The sequence below is a fragment of the Impatiens glandulifera genome, chromosome 2 (assembly GCF_907164915.1).
Source record: "Impatiens glandulifera chromosome 2, dImpGla2.1, whole genome shotgun sequence".
Lineage (NCBI taxonomy): Eukaryota > Viridiplantae > Streptophyta > Magnoliopsida > Ericales > Balsaminaceae > Impatiens > Impatiens glandulifera.
The window spans coordinates 60,061,136-60,084,644 of NC_061863.1; the positions used below are offsets into that span (position 1 = coordinate 60,061,136).

At 28.4% G+C, this 23,509-nt stretch overlaps 2 protein-coding genes across 2 annotated transcripts; one reads left to right on the top strand and one right to left on the bottom strand.

Annotated features, from left to right (window-relative positions):
* Position 1: 1 nt before the first annotated feature.
* Positions 2 to 5,669, bottom strand: LOC124926446 (nijmegen breakage syndrome 1 protein). Its single transcript, XM_047466674.1, has 13 exons — positions 5,336 to 5,669; positions 5,049 to 5,102; positions 4,306 to 4,570; positions 4,083 to 4,171; positions 3,018 to 3,148; positions 2,223 to 2,269; positions 2,008 to 2,110; positions 1,840 to 1,926; positions 1,209 to 1,377; positions 578 to 948; positions 426 to 487; positions 243 to 345; positions 2 to 168 (listed from the first exon to the last, which is right to left on the bottom strand). Exons 1-13 carry the CDS (start codon positions 5,370 to 5,372, stop codon positions 115 to 117), a joined length of 1,572 nt encoding a protein of 523 aa, XP_047322630.1. The 5' UTR covers positions 5,373 to 5,669; the 3' UTR covers positions 2 to 114.
* Positions 5,670 to 21,255: 15,586 nt separating this feature from the next.
* Positions 21,256 to 21,855, top strand: LOC124925100. The gene has a single exon (XM_047465071.1). The coding sequence runs from the start codon at positions 21,256 to 21,258 to the stop codon at positions 21,853 to 21,855; it is 600 nt and encodes a 199-aa protein (XP_047321027.1).
* Positions 21,856 to 23,509: the final 1,654 nt, after the last annotated feature.

Consider the following 23,509-nt stretch of genomic DNA (forward strand, 5'->3'; position numbering starts at 1 on the left):
CTTCCATAGTAAACAGTAGAATTTTACACAAACTCTGCCCACTGTTTTTACATATGACAAAATTCAAGAGCTAAATTAGAATGCTCCTAACACAGAATTTACCTCTATTATTATTTAGCCACTCGTAAGAAGTCCATGGATGGAACCAGTAACCCCGCGCTTTCTAGCCTGTATTATTGGGTTAAAAATTTCAGTAATTCTCAGGAAGTTTTTTTTACGTATATGTATATCTCATATCTCACCTTCTGGTTGTTGAATAAGTCCTCGGCTACAGCTTCCATCTGTTTCCGTTTTTTCTCTTCTTTTACGGATTCAATCACTTCTTCAGCCTCGTACTCCGAATTCCTTCCATAACATTCATTAAGTCAGTACTAACAAGACAGTCAAAATTAAGCACTCCTTTTACTAGTAAAACAAGCTTTTACCTGTATGGGTACTTTGAAAACGGAACAAGGTTGTTGAAACTGTTGCCTGAAGGAATGCCCGGCTACAAATGCTCGCAAAATTGACAAATAAACATTAAATTCTGATTAATATGAAATCATAAAGCATACAAAGAATTTGAGGTTATATTCACCTTTCTGAAGCACTTGAAATTTGGGATACCATTATCATTATTTCTAAGAGAGCGGACTGAAGAAGAAGACGGCGAGTTTGTATCTCTAATGACCAAATTTTGGCTGTATATGATATAGGAATTACCCATTTCAGGTTCATCAACAACTTCCTGTTTTTTCTTCAGAGGGGAGTTATTTGAGCTGCGGAAGATCTCAACAGGGACGCTCTCTAACTTAGAGGTAGCAGCAGCTTTAGCTGAGAATTCTTCCTTCACCTCTTCCGTTCTTTTCATTTGAGCAGCACATATGTCCATTGATGCAGCTGTTTCTTGTTCATCTTCAGATTCCGCTACAATTGTCTCATCCGTGGAGCAAGACGATGAAATGATAACTGGAAGAACAAAATTATGTGAAACCAGCAAGTACATTACCATTTAATTCACAACTTTGTTTTATTTTTTTCCATAGAATAATTAACAAAGGAAATTTTGTCCTTATCTCAAATTTTTTTGTCAAGGACAGTTCAATGATATTTATGAAGATAGTAGATTGGTCACTGTATATAGGTCCCTTTGGAAATATGCAATAATAGAGACTTTTATAACCACAGTTTCTTGCAAAAATTATTTCATTTGGATCCTTAGAATATACCTGCTTCTGACATTACAATGGAAGGATCAAACTGCCCACTGAAGGCAGAGACTATCAAATCCGTCTCTTTTACTCTACTTAGAGTTCGCTGGTTGTTTGGGGATTTAGCTTGTTCTGATGTTCTACAAGGAATCACATATACACTCCTATTCTCTTCATCTTCCATTCCCTATAAAAGAACATTTAATGAAGTTATTAGTCAGAAATTCTTAGTTTCAATGGTGTAGACATGAAAGAAATACAAAAGTAGAAGATATCAAAAAGATACGACTGTTGAAGCAGAAAAAAAGAAAAAGATATAGACTTCAGAAAAGGTGTCTCTAATATATACTTCAAGAGATTAAATTTCTGAAATTCCATGAACTTTTTAAAAGAAAAATATTCTTCATACTACAGAAAAATCTCTCTTGCATGAGATGGGACTATTTCGAATTGATAGGAATCTAATATAATCTGTTGCTCTTCATTTTTGCTTCTCTTCTTTTGTAACTCATGAACGCACCTTGTGTTCTTCTCCATTAAAAAAAGTAGAGAAAATTTCCCTATTATTATGTTAACTACATAATCAAACATCACAAAAAAATAGCAGGCAGAAAATAGAGGATGTGAGGGTGAAATAAGGAATGATTACTTGACTGTTTGCACAAAATCCTTCTAGTGAAAGAACCTTCGCCCCAACCATTTCCAATAATGAGCGTAATTTGTCCTCAAATAAATACTGCCGAGAACAACAAGATGAAGATAGTATCACAGAGAATAACGGACAATAGAAGAAGCCTATCCAAAAATATAGTTTTACCCTGTTTACTGGTTCCAACAGAAATGTAAATCCTTTCAGACAGTTTTCTCGTGGCTCGGCAAGTTTAACAGACACTCCATCCAACAGAAAAGTTGGAGTATACCTAAGATTTGAAAGGAAATGCAAAAGAACATGAGATTGTATGCCACTAAGAAAGTAAGTATAATTCAAATGAGATACTACACTGAAACGATTAAGACTGAAATAGTACTCACGGGCTGCAACTTGGAAATTCAGTACTTATGCTTTTTTCTGAAACAATCTGACAAATTAGACATGTTAAAAGTGAGGATCAGACAAATAAGGGATCAAATTTAAGGTTAAGTGTTCCTCAATAATTAAAACAATTACAGGAATGATTATGCCTCTAACTGATATTTGAGTACAAACTTTGGATAACAAGTTACTTGTATTTTGTTTGACAACTTATCACTTAATCTAAATGATTAAGTGCTTATTTGAATTTGAGTTCATTTGATAAATTGTTATTTAAAATCACTTAATATTCAACTCAAATTAAGCTAAATATATTAAGATATAAAATATGGCTTAATTCGGTAACCATGATGACTTAACTTGGTAATCTTGTTAGGACATCCACAAATGCAACTTTAACAATGGAAATAGGGGTAAAATCAAAGTATTTTCCCGACATTAGTTCTACATTTGATCAAATCAACTTACCCATGTACTTAAAATTTAAATATTTCATTTGGTTTATTAGACATTTATTTAACTCATCCAGAACTTCAAATTCAGTATTCAATCACTTAATTTTACTTTTAACTAACTAAGCTCAATATCCTAAGGGCAAGTAAATTATATAGTAAAATTAAAAAAATAAACTATGCCAAGTAATCTTTAGTTATATAGTACTCCATTAAGATTGAATTTAGCCTAAATACAATGATTACTCATTTGGACTGGCAGTTTCAGCCATCACATTCACATGCTAGAGATTATGATATTCACTTAATAAAAGAGAGATAAAGGTAATAACTGTAGCTTACCTCAACCCATGTTTTAAGAACAAAAGGCTTCTTGGCCACAAATGCATCAACTGCATCTTTTGTTAATCTAGTAACCTGATCAACTAGTACATGAGTGCAGTCTGAATGCCAACCACGTGTTATATGAGCACCTATAGAGTAGACAATAGACAGCTATGAAGCAGATGGATTGTTTTAATATGAGAACAAATTATATGTGATCTCATCCAGATCAAATTTTGTTTATAATCCCGCCTAAAATTAAATTATATGGTTCTTGTTATGAGAATACACAAGATTATTCAACTAAATAAGAATAAGCAAATATTGCTATAAAAAAGTACTTTGTTTTTTAATGCAATCAAACACTTGTCATTCCTCGACCTTCTTCTTGGTTTAAAAGAACCCTTTATGGACACATACAATAGATCAAATGCCAAAACTCATAAACTATGGTATATTATGTCAATTAGTTCTACAAATATGAAAGATTTAAAACCCTCATCCTTTTGTTTTCCATAAATGATAAATAAGTCTTTCCATATCAGACTACATTCGAGATTGTAAAAAACCAAAGAAAGGCTAGTATAGATCAAGAATTGCGAGAAGATAATGGGTTTAAAGAAGACAAGTAAAAGGAAAATGAGGGAGATACAGAGACAGGTCTACGGGGCAGTAAATCACTCTGAAAGGCAATAATATAATATGTTCAATGATGCAACTTTACTAACCGTTTTGGCGAGAACCAATATATCAAAAAACTAGTGAAAATGGTCCACACAATGAAACTAACAGAGGAGCACAGATCCTTGCAGTCAAAATACAGGCAATTATTCTTTCTTCCATTCATTTGATTTGTATTTCAGACAGCATATTAGCACCATACAACTCATGTTCTTCATTTGATTTGCATTTCAGACAGCATATTAGCACCATACAACTCATGGTAGGCATTTTATTCAAACAAATATAGTAACAGTGTAACATCAATTTAAGACTCAATTCAAGAAGTTGAGAGGAAAGGGGAAGTAGAAAAAGGAAAAGAGTAAGGAATAATACAGTAAAGAAATAGAGAAAATTGCTAACCAATTGATAGTAGTTTCTCTTCAAGAAGAAGATCTTCGTCAAATGTTTGTGAAGAATAGATGAAAAATACGAGTGGGATGTGACAAAACCTGCCAAATGTCATTTAGAGGTCAACAAGTTTTTCACTAAGAGAAATAGAATATAAATAATGGAAAATGGAACACTAATGCATTTCAAGATACCAAAAAGTACCCAAAATAACAAAGCAGGAAACAACTATAACCTGTACATCGCACTACCAGTTCCAAAGGAAACTAAGTCCCCATCTTTTAGAGTTATTTCTTTACCAGGGAACTCCTGAACTTTTTCTTTCACCCCTTGCTTCTTGGTAACAAATGTCCCATACTTGGAGCAGTCCCTTAAACGAACTTGAGAGGACATTTCATTGTTTATGTTTCGGAGATTATCTGAAGATGTCATTTCATCGACCAAAATCTCTGCATGGACTCGTGAAACTCCCTTGTCCATCTTAACAATCACGTCGCACCCTAAGAAAAAAGGAGAAGCGCGATGCACATACAAATGTCTATGTGAAGAGACTCAAAGAAAAATATAACATAAATGCCTAATACAAAACACGCAAAATAAAAGAATAGTTTATGTCATATATGGCCGCAGGCCCGCAGGACTCATGATAAAGGTGATTTCAATATAACAAAACCTGTCTGACATTGGAAGTCACTTTTAGACCGATTATATTGCAAGTTCAGGAAGAGGATTTGCATATGGTAGGAAATGTAAAAGCATTTGATCTTCACTTTTCTCTGTTTTTCTCTCATCTTTATTTTTCTCATGTTTAGAAATTCTTCTTCTAGCCCTAAATCACGATTTGGAATGCAACAATTTGGTTTAAACTTCATTTCATTTTTTCAGAAGATGTTAACTGTATTAAGCTAATAATTGCTACTAAATTTGTTTTGACGATCAAGAACATGTTATAAAGAAGACATTGGAAACCAAACGTACCTTTACGGCCGACCTTATATGTTCCCTTACGAAAGATATAGTATCGATCTTCACCTAGGAAATCCAAGTTAACAAAATACAACATATCAGTTTCAGATCATTAAAATTAACCACATTAGATGGCATATTTCTTTCTGTAACACTAATCATTGACACTAGTGCAGTACAGCGTCAGGGAAAGACATGTAATGGACTACTGATCAAGAAGACAACGGGATGCTATGGAAACAGTAGAGATATAAATATCCATACATGGGTAAAGAAGATGATTCGAGTTTCTGATTAACCTGAAAGTGGGTCTGCAGGAAAAAGCCCCCAAACCATTTTTGGCCACACTGATTGTGTCTGTCTCTTACTTACTGCTTCGAAAACACTGCAAGATTTTCTTCCAATCTGTCTAATTCCCAGCTTCGGTAGAGAAGAAGCTAAGCTGCTTGAAAAAGCCTGATTCGAGCCTTCACTGGATATTCATTCACTGCTTTCAAGCCTGCGCTTCCAAAATATGAATTTGAATCCGCCTAATGATGGTGCCCGAATCCATTCTGCCGCTTTTTCACCGGTTTGACCTGTACTGAACCAGCTATTTCGATGTCTTGCTCCCCTCGTTTTTTAAAACTACAATCAAATTTTCAGAAAAAAAATTAATATATGAGAAATTTAGGGTGATGGATATATATATATGAGAAATAGGCATAATTAAAAAAAAAAAAAAAAAGTTGTCCTCGTAATGTTTGCGAAATGGACATTTTTTATGCGAAAAGTCTATAATACCCCTCGCGCCTGATTTATCGCTCATTTACGAAAAATATCATTCACGTATTTCATCTAAAAATCATGAGTTTATAAACGCGTTTTAGACGAAATACGTGAATGGCATTTCCCGTAAATGAAAGGTCGAGAAATTTCATTCACGCATTTTCGTCTAAAACGCGTTTATGAACTCATGCTTTTTAGATAAAAATGTGTGAATGACATTTCTCGTCTTTCATCGTATATATAATTTTTTTGCCCTAATTTAAAACAAAACTCATTCACGAAGATCTATCGACTCTCTCCCACCCCGACTTCCAAAACTTCGTCTTTACAACTGTCGACTTTCCATTCCAACTTCGTTTAACATCATCGATCAACCTCGTTCAACATCATCATTCGTCGTCCGTCCGTCTCTTCGATCATATATTCAGGTGAGTTTAGGGTTTTGGTTTAATCTGTAATGTTCTCTTCGATCATATATTCAGTCGTTTATATTGATGAATATTGATGTATCATTAGCTTTTAGGGTTCATGTATCTTATATTCGTTTATGTGTGTATATGATGTTGTTGTTTATCTAGTGTTCTTCACTCACGAGTATTATATCAGTGTTCTTATTCTACATGCATGCATTTCTCGTTTATTCTTTCACGAGAAATTGTTATAATTTTCACGAGCATTGTACCGTTTCTCGTATATCAATGTTCTTAACAAACGAGAAATAACATTTGTTATGTTTATCGTATATCAGTGTTTTCAAGCAACTTGTTAAAAATTCTTAACAAATGCCTGATTAAAGTGAAACAAAGAATGCAAACATATAGAATTTTCGTGTATTCTTTGATGTTGCTTGAGTTGTTATGTTCTAGTTTATGTAATTATAATTTTCTATTTTGTAGATGTTGCCTGATTTGTTATGTTTCTCGTGTATTCCTTGTTTTGTAGATGAAGTCCACCATAATTTATGAGTTTGCTGAGAGGGTCTCATGGAAAACCAATATCGAAAAAATTACCACCAAATTTGCTTCAATGGCTCTAACGGAAAGGGTAGAGCAAAGCCAATTCCGATTTTGTTCAAAGGATACCCGTTACTGCGGTTCTCAGGAACGACTATACACCAAATGCTCCTCAAGAAGTGCAACTCAAATTCTATGGAGATGAAGTCCTTGTGAATGGAGAAGAGTTGTGCTTCGAGATGAAAGAGTTTGCATTGGTCACATGCCTCAATTTTGGGAGATTCCCTGCGGAGGAAACCATTTTCAATTAAGTTGAAGAATGTCCACCTTTGATTGTTAAATATTTTAAAAGTAATCAACTTATTAGAACACTAGACCTTCATTCAAAATTCGTGTCTTGCTTTAATAAGGAAGATGAATGGAAATTGGGGCTGGTATACCTGGTTACCCAATATCTCTTCGCCCTTGACCCAAAGATGATAATAAATATCAAACTCTCCAGCATGGCCGAGGACATCCACACTTTCCTCAATTTTTCCATGGGGAAAGTTGTCCTTTAGAGCAACCATAAAGGGTTTGAACAAGGACCTTGATCGCTACAGGTTGCTATATCTGGAGAAGAATAAAGTCATGGGGAAGAAGAACAAATACAAGAATGTCGATGTTTCTCATATTGTATATGGGTTCGCACTGGTCTTACAAGTGTGGACCTATGATGTTATCCAAACGTTTGTCCCCAATTTTGCAACAAAGATAAATGTTTGTCTGCCCAAGGATAATACAGTACAAATCCAAGAGGAAGAGCACCGCCTCTACTCTTCACATTGCCATGTAAGGCAAGATTGTCAAGAAGATGTAATTGTAAGAGAAAATCTTATATACTGGGGAGGACTTTGAAGATATGGGAGGTAATGTTTATGATGTCTTTTTTGATCTTGATTGCAAAAAGAGGAAATTTGGAGATATTGAAGATGTAGTTCCTCATAAACCTAACATGAGGAAGAAAAAACAAATTACTCTTGCCAAAGCCAAACCTTCCACGAGTAGAAGAACCCGCAACCCTACCCCAGCACCAGCAACTCTTATTCTGTCGAGAGCGCCACGAGTAGAAAAGATGATGAATCCTCTCCCATGACTCCAACAGCAACAACTCCCCATGATAGATGTAGATTGGATGAACTTACGAAGGAGCTAAATGAACTAAAAACTGAAATGAGATTTGAAATAAATCTCATAAAAGAGATGTTAAACCAACTACAATAACAGTTTGGCATATTATCAGCCACACTAGGGGAGAAAAAGAAGGTGAATGAGGAAGACAATGATGAGAAAGATTTGGAGGAGATAAATGAGGAAGATTTGGATAAGGTGAATGTGTTGATTGAGGATTTTTTGAATGATGATAATGATGGGCTTATGGAGAAGAAAGACAATGATGGGCTTGTGGAGAAGAAAGACAATGTCGGGATTGTGGAGGAGAAGAAGAATGAGGATGTATTGAATTAGGATTTGTTGAATGATGATAATATTGAGGTATGGTCTAATTCTAGCATTTGGTGTATTTCGAGCATATGGTGTATTTCGAGTATATGGTCTAATTAAAGCATTTTTTCTGTAGGATGGGCATATGGAGGAGAAGAATAATGACGATGCGGTGGAGGATGATTTGGTGAATGATGAGATTGTGGAGAAGAAGATTGATGATATTGAGGTATGTATGGTGTGTTTCTCGCAATTATGACATTGACCACCACATGAGCTACATCTTCTCGGTACTTTACGAGTCTCACATTGAGATGACCTACGTTTTGTTTGTGGTTGCCTTTTCTTAACCTTAACAGGTGGTTTAAGGCACACTCGTTGCTTGATATTTTTTGAAATATCCCAAGAGTCTTGATGACAAACTGGATAGCATATCTCCGCATATGCATTGATCCACGATTGAGTTGAGTAATACCTGAAAAAGATAACAATTGAACATGTTAACAATTGGTTAGTTAGTTAGATAGATTCAAGAGCAAATCGTTACCTTGAGCAGAACTCATAGGCATCCAATTTATGGGTACGAGCAGCAGCTAGGGCATGAGTGCAAGGAAGATCAGATACATCAAATACTCTGCAACTACAACTCAATCCTTTCAAGTCAAATTTAAAATCAGATTCACCGTCATGCACATAAAACTTGAATCGGTTAAGTGGATGGACGTTATATAATTTGGTCTTCCCAGCTTGATCACGTAAGAACTTTTCATAATAATGAGATAAACGTTCCCTGTGATTGGACGCTTTTTCTCTTCTATTATTAAACTATTCTTGTATTGTGAATTTTAAATAATCAGCTAAGGTTGTTATGGTATACTTTCTAGCTTCCTTGCTTTGACTATTAAAGCTCTTGACGTAATTGCTTGTCATTTGATTGTATCGTTTATCAGGGAAAAAGGCACGACTCCATCTCTCCAACCCAATATCTACCAAATACATGGCAATATGAGGGTCCTTAGCATTAATCTTGTCAAAATGCCGATTAAACTGCAAGATTGTGTATGCACGAGAAGCCAAATCAAACTCTGAGTGGCAGTGATCAGTTTTAAATTTGGCCATAATATTCATCTTGATGTGGTAAGTACATGCACCGTGATATGCTTCTGAAAAAACTGAGCACAAGGCATTGGCGATGCTTGGGTGTCTATCGGATACGAAAATGAGATCATCAACTAATCCCATTGCATTTCTAAGTTTTTGCATGAAATAAGTCCAGGAGTTATTATTCTCTATATTAACAATGCCAAATGCAACATGATAGAGTTGTTCATTCGCATCTAATGTTATCGCCACCAATAGCTGTCCTTCAACCTTGTGCTTAAGAAAACTAGCATCGACGCACAATATCGGACGACAAGAATTTTTGAAACCCCTAATTGAGAGGCCTAGAGACGTAAACATATACCTAAAATGGCCGTGCTCATCCGTCTGGATGTCTGTTATGGTACCCGAATTATTCTTCTCTAACATGTACAGGTATGATGACAATTTACCATAGAAATCTTCTACAGTTCCTCGCACCGCCATTAGGGCATTTTCTCTGGACCTCCAAGCTTTATTATAAGACATCTTTATTACATAAGTTCTTTGTATGTCTTCCATTATTTTCTTGGACATGTGGTCATGGTGATGGTCCATGTACTTGCTCTTCATGCATTCCCTAAAAACCCATGTTGGTGCTTGCATTTGATTCTCTTGCCTTGTCACAATTGAACATGTATGATCTTTTACAAATTTACAAATCTTAAACATCTCCAAATATTTTCTTTTCATAGCACACAATCTCCACTTGCAATTCTTATCCAAATATTTTACACACCAAAGTTCTTTTTTTTACTTCTCCACTTTGAATTCAAAATAATTAGCCATCGCATATTTATGTAACCTCAATTGAAGTTCTTTTTTATTCTCAAACAACGACTTTCAATCCGATTTCGCAAGTTAATGCCTCATATATAGAATTTTCACTACTTGGTATGTTACTAGCAACCCAATCACTACAGCTTGGTTGGATACGAGCAACAACATTGTTTGGTTGTGTACTAGGAACCCAAGCATTGTTTGGTTGTGTACTAGGAACCCAAGCATTGTTTGGTTGTGTACTAGAAACCCAATCATTGTTTGTTTTTGTACTAGGAACCCAATCATCATCCCCCTCATTCAGACGCAAACATGAATCTTCTTCTATGTCATTTTGAGTTTTAAACACAACCTCTTGCTGCTGAAACTTCAGGAATACGTCAGGATCATCAATTGTTGGAACCACTACACTTTCTTGAGTTGGGTTTATTGGGTTTCTAGGTAGTGATTTCTCTACTAAAGATACACACAGTGCAGTGCGATGGTGGAGTGATATCGATGTTTCGACTAAAAAGAAGTTCACATCCATATCTTGTTTTTATTAGTTATATAGGAAAAATTGTCATCCATACTCGGAGTATTATACTTGGTTTGAAGAAATAAATCATATCTAGATTTATCAACATTAGTAGGAGAATATATCATATCAACTAATTCAGCATAGGTAGAATTTAGGGGAACATTCAAACCTCTAGTTGACTTTGGAACAAAATGAGTTATGCAATCCGTAATTTTTCACTCTTCATCAAGGTAAAGAAGTACTTGAGCTGCATTTGAAAATAGTTCAATGATTATACGCGTATTGTAATGTGTTGTTATTGGTTCACATAAAATAAACGTACCCATTTGATAACGAAGAGTCGTAGGTCTTCAGCTGCTGAACTTGAACGAAGGGACGAAGTTGAGAATATACAATAACCGTAAGTTACCAAACATTGGAAAAGATAAGCAACATCAGAATATACCAAGTTCGTGAATATACAACATTGGATAAGCTAAGAAACATCATAATATACAATGTTCGTGAATATACAATGCTCATTAATATACAATGTTCAGACATATATACCCTATACCATCAATATAAACAGATAAACCCTAAACTCTACAAATATCCTAAAACTAATGATTATCCATCAATATATAAGTATCAATGAGTTATACATTAAAGTCAGACTGAATAATAACATTACACAACCCTAAATCCAATCCCTAAAGCCTAAATTGACCTGTAAATGAATGAAGACACGGACAAAAGGACCAATCACATAAGCATCAATCGATGATGTTGAACGAAGTTAGAATGGAAAGTCGACAGTTGTAAAGACGAAGATTTGGAAGTCAATGGGAGAGAGTCGATAGATCTTCGTGAATGGGTTTTGTTTTAAATTATGGTAAAAAAATATTATATATACGATGAAAGACGAGAAATGCCATTCACGTATTTTCATCTAAAAAGCGTGAGTTCATAAACGCGTTTTAGATGAAAATGCGTGAATGGAATTTCTCGACCTTTCATTTACGGGAAATGTCATTCACGCATTTCATCTAAAACGCGTTTATGAACTCACGCTTTTTAGATGAAAATGTGTGAATGACATTTCTCGTAAATGAGCGGTAAATCAGGCGCGATAGGTATTACAGACTTTTCGTAGGACAAAAAGACCCATTTTACAAACATTATCAGGCGCGAGCCTTTTTTGAAATTATGCCTATTATAGAGGCCATTTCATCAAATTTCCCGATATATAAGAGTTTATACAATGTTTTCTAAAAGAAAATAAAAAAATCATATATATATATATATATTAAGGATGGAAACCAAATATATTCCACTCCTTAAAGCGAACCTTTTTTTCATTGAAATAAAACTAACTTACTGGGTTGAATATTCATATTATTATATAAAAAACAAACTTAAAATTATTATAAAACATGGAAAATAATAAATGTATTGGTGATGTCATTTGTGTTTATTAATTTTTAGAGTAGAATTGAGACGGAGTCATGACGTTTTGACATTAGGATGACAACGGGTACTCTACCTTGAGTAGTGAAGTACCAATTTCCGAACACAAATTTTATTTTACTACCCTATCCGGAATCAAATTTCGATGGAATCGAAATCTCTATTTTTATCATCATCCACGATTCATCGAGTTTCTGATATTTGATAGATACCTATTATCCGATTAAATATTTTTAAGATTATAGAAGATAATAACATAATTTTATTAAATAATAAATAACTTTAAAATTAGTAATATTAAAATATTTAAAAAATAAATAAACACATTATTTATCTACTTATTTATGTTGTAGATAATTAAGAATATAACAATTTTGTTATTACTAAAAATAAAAAAATTATAATAAAATTTGAAAAAAATAATTAAAAATTAAAGATTAAATATAAAAAAAAAGAGTGAAATAATATTTTTTATTAAAAAAAGTTGAGATAGAAAGATAATTAAAATATAAATAACTTTTCTTTATCAATATTAAAAATATAAAATTGAGGTAAAATGATTACGTTAGTCACATTAGGTCTAAATAAAAAATATTTTATTTATAAAAATAATATAGTTTCAGTCTCGCAAACTCTATCTCAAACTCAATTTAAAATATTCGAATTTTACCATCAAATAACTACGAACATCGAATATACAAGAATTATCACCGTCCAATTATAGATAAAATGGAAAAAATACATACCAAACTAATAATTTGTATAAAAAAAATAGCTAATTAATTCGCAAGACTAGAAAGTTGACTAAACTAACCTAATTGGTAATTAAAAATATTACAAAAAGTTCCCATACTAAAAAAAATAAATAAATTAAATTAAATACCAATCAAATTGGAAAAATCTCATGCAGTATATGCCTCACAAAAAAAGTGTCGTCCAACTTGTACATCTTCTCTTCAAATTAATAATAAAGAATTCAATCTTTCTATTAAAAACACCAGTGATTTTGTTGAAAATTAACAATTTAGTAATGATAGAAGTTTTGGTGACAAGGGACTGGTGTTGGCTAGGAAGACTCGAATGTAGTTTATGTTTCCCTAGCTTAAGCCACCCTTAACTGATCCTAATTTTTGTTTGATATTATTTGGGTTTTTAGGTTTTTAAATTTTATTTTATCTAAAATATAACTATCCTTTCATTTATTTAATCACACTATTTTTCTATTATTATTATTTTTAAAAAAATATTTAATTATTTAAAATTAATTTTTGTTCAAGAGAAAAAAAATGAAGGTATTTTGATTTTTAATCCACCAAAACTGATTTTTTTTCAAAATTTTAACCAAAGTTTTTTTTAATATATATATATATATATTTAGAATTTGTTTCACATGATTATTTGAGTGTTTTTATAATTTATGAGTATTTTTTATTTATTAAGTTTGTTTACTTTTTTTTATGTCTAAATAATATTTTATAATAAATAATTATTTTTTAAAATAATTAATATTAAAATAACAAGTGAATCTATATATTCCAACATTTTAGTAATAATAATATTTGTTTAGTGACTAAGGACATTTGTACCAGCTTCCCTAGTTTGTATCCCTAAAAATAATATAAAATAATAATATCTCTATTTTAGAGAATCAAAATATAAATTATTCTACATCAGCTTCCTTATCCTTATCCATATATCATTTAAATATTCATTTAAACAACCAACTTTTCAACCACCTCAACCACTTAATTACTTACTCATATATATTTAAATATTAATGAAAGAGAAAATATATTATTTTATTATTTAGGGATGCTACAGTAATCCCTAAATAATCCCTAAAAAATTATAAGGATAGGGAATTTGATAAAGCATTTTTTTACAACTTTTATATTATTTTTCTTCATAATAGAAATAAAACACATTTTAAGGATTCTGCTACAAATGTCCTAAGGTGACAATTAATATAAATCATATCTATCATTTATTTTGACCTACACATTTTTTTTCATTTCTTTTGACTCAATCCAAAATATTTTTTTTTTTTGTTTCAAGCTCACATTAACTATAATTTTTAGACACATCACATATCTATGTTATTTACTCATTATCATTTTATTTAACTATATAACATCATTATGTTCAATACCTTACAAATAAAATAAAGAAATTAAATCAATGGCAATCTTTTATTATTGTCTTTAAAATTTCAATTGCAGGAATAGTGTTCAACTTTTTTTTAATTAAAAAAAGAGCCAACTTCGTCATTGGGAACATAGAGATTCAAACTACTTTTATTTGAGTGAGCATTAATAATTTTTGTTTATTTTTTATATGAATGTTTGACACCCTTCCAGTTTCTATATACAATATTTATAAATAAAAATAAGATAATGTTCATAAATTTTGGAATATTTAAATGTTATAGTACAAGCACACCTATAAACAACATTTCATTATTTGTAAATAATGACTTGTTTATATATATATCATTCCTTGTATACTTGTATACATGTGTATTATAGTAATAGTTTATTTAAACAAGTATGAGTGGTGGTTTTTTTTATGAAAATAAATATTTAAAATTATCATTAATATAATTTAAATCACATTTAATAAAAATTACAAAATTATTTAAACTAATTTTATAATTATAAATTTATTAATAAAAAATTGTAAAAATAAATTATATATCTTTTATTATTATTAATGAACTTTTATTAATTATTTAAATAATATATTAAATAAAAATAAAAATATTATTAAATAATTAAGTTATTATATTATTATAATTTATAGGTTAATATTTTATTGAAATATTATATATATTATTTAATTTTTTAAATATATTTTAATATTTAACTTTTTAAGAGAAAATATTTATTATATATATTTTGTAACAATATAAATAAAACTTATAAACAGTATTAATTATTATTATTTAACTAAAAATATTAAAAATATTTATATAAAAAATAATAAATATATTTTAACTAATATTTTTAATATTAAAATAAATAAAATTTATAAAAACATATATATATTTATAAAATAAAATATTATTATTAAAAAATACAATTGAATTAATATTAAATTTAAATATTATTTTTTTAAATGTTATTAATAAAATAAATAAATAAATTTAATATGTTAATTTAGTTACAAATTTAATTAATAAAAATAAATTAAATAATAGAAACACTAATATTTTTTTAAAATTGATAATTTATTTGATATTATTTATTTTATCAAATATTAAATAACAAAATTTTAAAAATATTTATTAAATAGTTTTTGGATTAATGTATAATTTTGATTTTAAAATAAATAATAATTAATATTATTTATAAGTTTTATTTACATTATTATATAAATAAATAATTTTAATATGTTAATTTAGTTACAAATTTAATTAATAAAAATAAATTAAATAATAAAAACACTAATATTTTTTTAAAATTGATAATTTATTTGATATTATTTATTTTATCAAATATTAAATACCAAAATTTTAAAAATATTTATTAAATAATTTTTGGATTAATGTATAATTTTGATTTTAAAATAAATAATAATTAATATTATTTATTTTTAATATATATATTTAAATGTTATTAATAAAATAGAGAAATTAAATCAATTGAAATCTTTTATTGTAAAAGTTTCTTTAATTAAAACAAAATCCAACCTCACTTTCTCAATTTAATCAGTCATTCTTAACATTTGAGATTGAGAGATCAAACACTTATTAATAGAATAAATAAAAAACTTTTATATGTAAATTTAGTTTAAAATTTAATTAAAAAATAAATAAATTAAAAGTGAAATAGTAATAATTGAAAAATATTTGAATGAAATTTAATTAAATTATATTGATAATTTATTTTAGAATATTTATTTTTTCAAATATTAAAGATCAAAATTTTAAATAAATTGTAAATTAAAAAACAAAATAAATGTAATTATTATTTTAAGTTTTAATTAAAATAAATTTTTTAAATAAATTTTTATTTTTTTTATTTAAATTAAATTAATTTTATAAATTTCAATGATTTTATAATTAATATATATATATATATTTTATTTTAAAAATAAAATAAATATTCATGTAAATTAGTAATTAAAATTTTATAATTAAAAAAAAATTCTTATATTTATGTTATAAATTAAAAAATAATTATTAAATCAAAATTAAGTAAATTAATATTAGAAATTAATTTAAATTTAAAATAAAATTAGAAATATAATTTCATAATTAATATTTTTAAAGAATATCAATATTAAAAAATAATTTTTTTAATTAAAAAGTATTTTTTAAAACACCTTAAAAAACTTTAAAATCAATTACAAAATTAAAATAATATAATTTAATAATTAATATTTTAAAAAAAGTTTTAATATTCATTTATTTTAAATATTTATAAATATATGTTTATAGATAAAAATTAAGAATATTTTCAATTAAATTTAAAACATTCTAATTTTTAATAAAAAGATATTACTTAAATATAAAATTTTCTAATAACTAAAAACTGTAATTCAAAAATAAATAACTTATAAAATGTTAAAAAAACATTACCTTGCAAAAAATAATTGCATTTATAATTTTAAAAGATTTTTCAATGAACTTATTGAAATATTTATTAACATATTGATGATATTATTAAATTTAAGTTAGATATTTGATTTTGTCGTATAGTTGAAAAATATTATAAGGGGAATCTAATAGAAGTATTAAATAGTTGTCTACAAGAAGTTTGAAAGAAAGATGTAAATTTGAAATCGTTTTTAGGTAATCAAACTGAATTATCCTTGTTGGGTGTTTTTTTTTTTCGGTTTGATCCGTAGTTGATCGAATATGGGGCGGAAATGATATTTGTGTGACGATGTTCTCACCTTGATCTCACCCCCGATTTTCCTCAATATTATAGGCACAATTAAATATATAAAATAACCGTTATAATTATTTATTAACTATATTTTATAAGAGTTTTTAATTTATTTTGTTATAATAATATGAATTTTAAATATATTAAAATATATGTAATATTAAAAAAAAATTATATAATTTTTTTATTTTAAAAAATATGACATAAACTGTATCATGGATTCTCGAACAAAAAAAAGATAATAGTAAAAAAAAATCTCCCAAGGAATGGTAAATATATTGTCAAATTCTCATCCCAACATACATGGACGAATTTATATCGGGGCTCGGGTGGGCTGAAGTCCACAAAAAAAAAATTACCCTTAATTTCTTAAAAAAATTAATATAATTCATTTTTTTATTTAATTATTAAAAAAATGGTAAAACTTTACTTTTATATATTTGTTTTTTTCAAAAAAAAATTCATTATTATTTTAAGTCCACCCTAGTTCAAAATTCTGGGTCTGTCTCTGCCAACATATATTTTAATTTTAATGTATTTAGTTAGTTATGTTTTTAAATTAGGATTAATAGTTTACATTTTATCAATATTCAATATCTTGCTTTATATTTGACAAAACAAATGAAATATAAAAGATGATTTGCTGATTTTTCAGATTTATTACCTCGTAAATTTATCAATTAATATTTTACATTCTTGTTTATTAAATTTAATATAATTAGTTAGAACAAATCAAATATAAAGAAAGGTTTCTAAAATATTTTGATCGAGTTAATCAGTTATGACGAAAAAATATTATTAAATTTGTTAATATAAGATATTTTAAATATTATTTCATTTAAACTAATATTTGAATAAAATATTAAAAATATACTATTTTCAAATAAATTTATAAACTTTTTTTTTCAAATCCAATATTCAAATTCAATAGTTGCACCTGAGTGTTTCCAAATTCCAAAGAAAGACAATGAAATAACAATCACCAATTCATATTATGTACGTTTGTTTATTTTATATATATATATATATATATATATATAGGCGGAGCCAGGATAAAAAATTACCTGGGGCTGACTCCAACTTGCATCTCAGATTTAACTTTCTATACTCCTTTTTTTTTTCAATAAAATTTTCACGATTATTCAAAGATGGAGACTCGTCATGCCCTCTCAATGCACACGCTTGCAAAGTGAATCGCCGAGTGTTTTCAATAGTTGCTGTAAGCCGTAATCTGTTATTTTGTTTTTCATCTGAATACTATGCATTCAGTACTTTGTCAATATGACAATGATATTCATTAGATTATCAAGATATTCAACTGCCCTATTATGTGGTGAAATATTACATCCTATATGCATAACAAAAAAACATATATCCCCATCATTAACTCGCTTTCAATATTTGAATTCATCTATGGTAAATGTAGGTTTTTGGGGTTGCTTATGTTCAAACAAGAAACATGGGAAACAAAAAACAGCATCTTTCAAAGTAGAGTATTCTAACCAAGTATATTTCTTAAACCAATGACTTTGAAACCGTCGATTTTGATTTCCAAATTTGGTCGGCGGGTACTCATCCTTAATAAGTTGATATGACCCCATCTTATATAAGCTCGTCTAATTTCATTCATTTTATTAAAAGGATATTTCCATATCAGAATACATAATGCTGGATCAAGTTTAAGAGAACTTACATCAACATCAATTCTAGGAGATTTGTTAGGTTTTTCAGTGATCAAATTCTTTATTTAAATACCGAATCAAATCAATGTAATTATTTTAATTTGTTTATTAATATTAATTTATATTTTCTTATAAATTTTTGAAATAGTTTAAAATTAAGAAATATAAAATACTATTATTATTTTAATTTTTATATTTTACCCTTATAAATAATTTATATTATTAATTATATTAAAATAAATAAAAAATAATGTATAATTATTATATAAATATAATTTTAAAATAAATAATATTATTATATAATTTACATTATTTTATATATAATTTTTTATACTTTATTTATATAAATAAATCTTATTTATATATTAATTAAAATTTATGGATTATTATAAATATTTGTATATTAGAAAATATTGTTAGTATAAAATAAAATAATTATGAATTAATTTTTAGATAAAAATAATATTTTAAAATTAAAGATGAGGCTAGGGTTTGATCACATGACCTCAACTTCACAATTTAGTCATATAGCCAATGGGCTAAGAGTCATTTGTCAAATACATATATAAAATGTTTTGTTTTAAGATTTTAATTTAGGTGGGGCTGAAGCCCATCCTAGCCCATGTGTGGCTCCGCATATACATATATATATATATATATATATATATATATATATATATATATATATATATATATATATATATATATATATATATATATATATATATATATATATATATATATATATATATATAATTATAAAAAATCAAACCAAGACAATGAAATAGTTGATATAATTAATAATACATTTACCAAATCATATTTTACATGTTTATTTATTAAATTTAATATATCCAACAACGTAGTGGCGGACCTAAAAATATTTTCTCGGGGGGCCAAATATATAGTAACGTAGTATTTTTTTTGGCGATCAAATAAATGCATTTTTTAATTAAAATTTTACTCTATAATTACATAAAAATACTAACAAGCACAATTACAAAATACTAACGAGCACAATTACTAAATTATTCTTATCCATGAGTCGGTACAAAAGAAGACAAAATCTCTTCATTACGTTGACTATATCAATCAATCAATTCAAGAAAATTACCTTTATTTGATGAACTACTTGACTCATCATGTCTTCGAAAAGATAACCCTTGCGTCAATAGAAAGCGTGTTACATCAAACATTGTTGTTAAACGGGTGCGATAATTTATTTTTATATCACGGCCATGTGTACGTAAAACGTTTCTCATGCCGTGTTTTTGATCTTGAAATGATTCAAATTGAATTCTAGCTTCAATATGACAACTATTTGAAGTTCTCATATGTCGATTGAATCTTTCTAATGCTCTTTTCTCTATTTTTGTATCATTTTCCAATATAAAATAATATTTTACCTTTATATTTATATAAATTATTATTTTACCCTTATATTTATATAAATTATTATTTTAATCTTTATTTTATAAGAAATTTGTATTATTAATTAATTATATTGAAATTAATAAAATTAATATATATAATTATAATATAAATGTAGTTTTAAAATAAATAATAATCTTATATGATTTTCATTATTTTATATATAATTCTTTATATTTTAAATTATATAAATAAATTTTATTTATATATATATTAACTAAAATTTATGTATTATTATAAATATTGTATCTTAGAAAATATTATTGGTATAAAATAAAATATTAATAATAATTACTTATGAATTAGTTTTTTTTATTAATTTTTATAAAAGAAAGTGTTAATTTATTATAAATATTTATATATTAGAAAATAAAGAAGTGTGAGGTTATTATAAAGAAAATGTGAGAGGCAGAGTTGATCACTTGAACTCTATTATGGATTTCAACTCCAAAATCAGGGGAGGCCCGCCCCAATTCCCCTTGTAGGTCCGCCACTGACAACGGATATAACAAGCAACATTTCTAAAATGACCAATATATAGAAGATAGTTAGAGTTTTACCTTTATCAAAAAAATCCAAAGCAAAATAATTAATTTATAAAAAGATAAATAAGAACCCTAAAGTTGTAAATCAAAAAATTCTTTTTCTAACTTAGGACAAAAATAAGTCGATATGCTAGCATCCGCTAATGTCCTAATGTCCTGACTTCTCTATTAATTAGTTAGGACAAAAATAAGTCGATATGTTAGCATCCGCTAATGTCCTAAGTTATCTGCTTGACTCATATGAATTAATTGTACTTCAAAAAAAATTCGATTCTTACAATGAAATGAATTAAATTGAGTATATATAAATCATATATAAAGCTTCAATAGAATAAACAATCAAAACAAATTAATAAAGGATCGAGTGAACTAAGCAAACAAGCAATAATGGTTCCTATCTAATGATGTACGTTTGGAATAAGTTGAAGTAAATATAGTTTTATGTCATAAAATGAACTAGAAATGAAAACACATGGACACAAATCTACTTTATTCCATAAATAAGATAGGGCAGGCTGACTGCGTTTTTATCTTTGGCAGCTTGCGACTAAGGAAGGGAAACTCCTCTCTTTTCTCTCTAATGGCGTCTTCAACTCTTCGTCTGCTAATCGGTCTCTCGGTCCTTCTTCTCCTAGCCATGGCAGCCCAGGCAAGACCCGGCCGCCTTTTCCACCCATGTAAAACCTTGATTTTCTTCTCAACCAGCTCCTATCCCCTCGATCAAAACCCTAATTTGTCCCTCGATGACGATTCGTCTTCTTCAGGGCGATCGATCACCTTCTTCATCACCGAGATCCGTCGTTTAAACCCTAGGCCAGTCTCAATTCCGTCAATTTACCCATATCACATATCCCGTCTCAGAGCCGAAATCGAAGAGGAAACGATCCCGTCCATCCATGGATCCCGTTCATTGGATATTGAAGCTGCGTTTCGCGATTTCACGGAAGGAATCCTGACCGTGTTCCGATCGCTGCTATTCGGAGTTGGTTGTGGAGTGCTGACTGCTTCTATTATGTACTTGATCTGGTCACTTTTTACTCCAACCCGGTTCGATTACCAGGATTCTGATGATGAATCCGATTCTGATGAAGATGTTTATGCTTCTGATCCAAAGAAGATGGGATACATCGCCATTCCTGCTGCTGGAGCTGTTCCTGTTTCAAAGGAGGTGGTGGTTTAAGAAAAGAAAGTTAAGGTTTTTTTTTACAGTTTGTTGGATTTTCAAAAAAGGTTTGAAATTTGCAAGAAGTATGTGTCCATTAAAACTGCCTACGTATATATAGATTTAAACAACAACTTCTGATGATGCTGCTTAATAACATGAACTGTCTTTGTGTTTCTGTACTGTATTTATTATTATTATTTGTCATTAATTTGTTTTTCTTCACGTTTTGTTGTCAATGTCAGACTCCCCCATGTGTTCATCCAATCTTTCTTTAGGTTTCATCTACAAACCCTAAAACCAAAGAATGGCATATATATCAAATTATTAAAGGAGGAGACAAACCAAATTACCTAGATTCACAAATAAAGTGTATCATTGTACTTGTTATTTTCTACAAGTATCAAATGATTCGTATTCGATTCTCACTGCAATTTAAAATTTGGGTTGGCTAGCTCGAAAAATAAATATGGTTAAAAAGATAATAATTTGTGATGCCAACAATTAACATGCTTCTTGCATTTTAACAACTAATAAGATTCTTAAATCTGGAACAATGCCTCAAATCAGTTCACAACAAATCTTCAAAGAGTTTTTACATTCCGGATCATCTTAGGTTCTTGGGTCTGTCCAGCGGTAAGGTTGTCCAATTATTTTAAACTTTTTTTTTTTTATGTTTTGAAAGTTGCCGAAATAAAGAAAATCCCAACATATAAAACATTTTTTTTAAATGAACTTAATCTAATGAGCCTCCTCCATGTCCACTAATGTCTACAACCCATCTATAAGGACCTAGACACACAAATTATCCACTCATTTATTCATAATTGCATTACAATTCTATATATTTTAAAAAGAGATAAATTTAATTGTAATTTAATACAAATTCTTATGAATTAAAATTTCAATGTCAATTTCATCCAAACTTACCCTTAAGACATACTCAATTATACTCTATCTTATTATCAATATTTGGAGCATAAAATATTTCCTTTCATAGGCCCTTTTCAGTGTTTAATAAAATCTACAATTATTAACAAAATAATATTAATAAAACTCTGGATTAGGTTTATTTAAAATGGTAAACAACTCCAGATTCAATAAATTGCAGACAAATATACTCGACTCTACCAATTCTATGTTAAAAAACAAATGTATACTATTTCTCTAAGAAGTATATTTTTAATAAATAATATTTATAAAAGGTACATGCATATTACATTGAAAACTACTATTCCCATTTAATATAATTAATTATAGTTCAGTCTCATTCTCATTTAATATACGGTCAAACAAAAGTTTACCGTTCTGACTCCTGTCGAGGTTAATTGAAATTTACATCCCTATTTAAAGACATGCATAGGCTTTTTAGCCTTTACATGTAACACTTTTTATTAATATATTTATTTTATATTAAGGATGCTAACATTTAACTTAACTTAAAACCGTAATAAATTAAAATTGAGATTTTAAATTAATTTATTATATGTTTGATTTGATTAATTTACTACAAATTATTTTATACCATTAAACTAACATACTCAACTAGAACAAAATGAGAAATACAATGGACCACAATAAAAAAAAATAAAAAATAGTTATTGTCCAAAAGTTTGATATATATCGTTTTCAGTGACAGCTACAGTTGCACGTGTGATTAATCATCCTATAA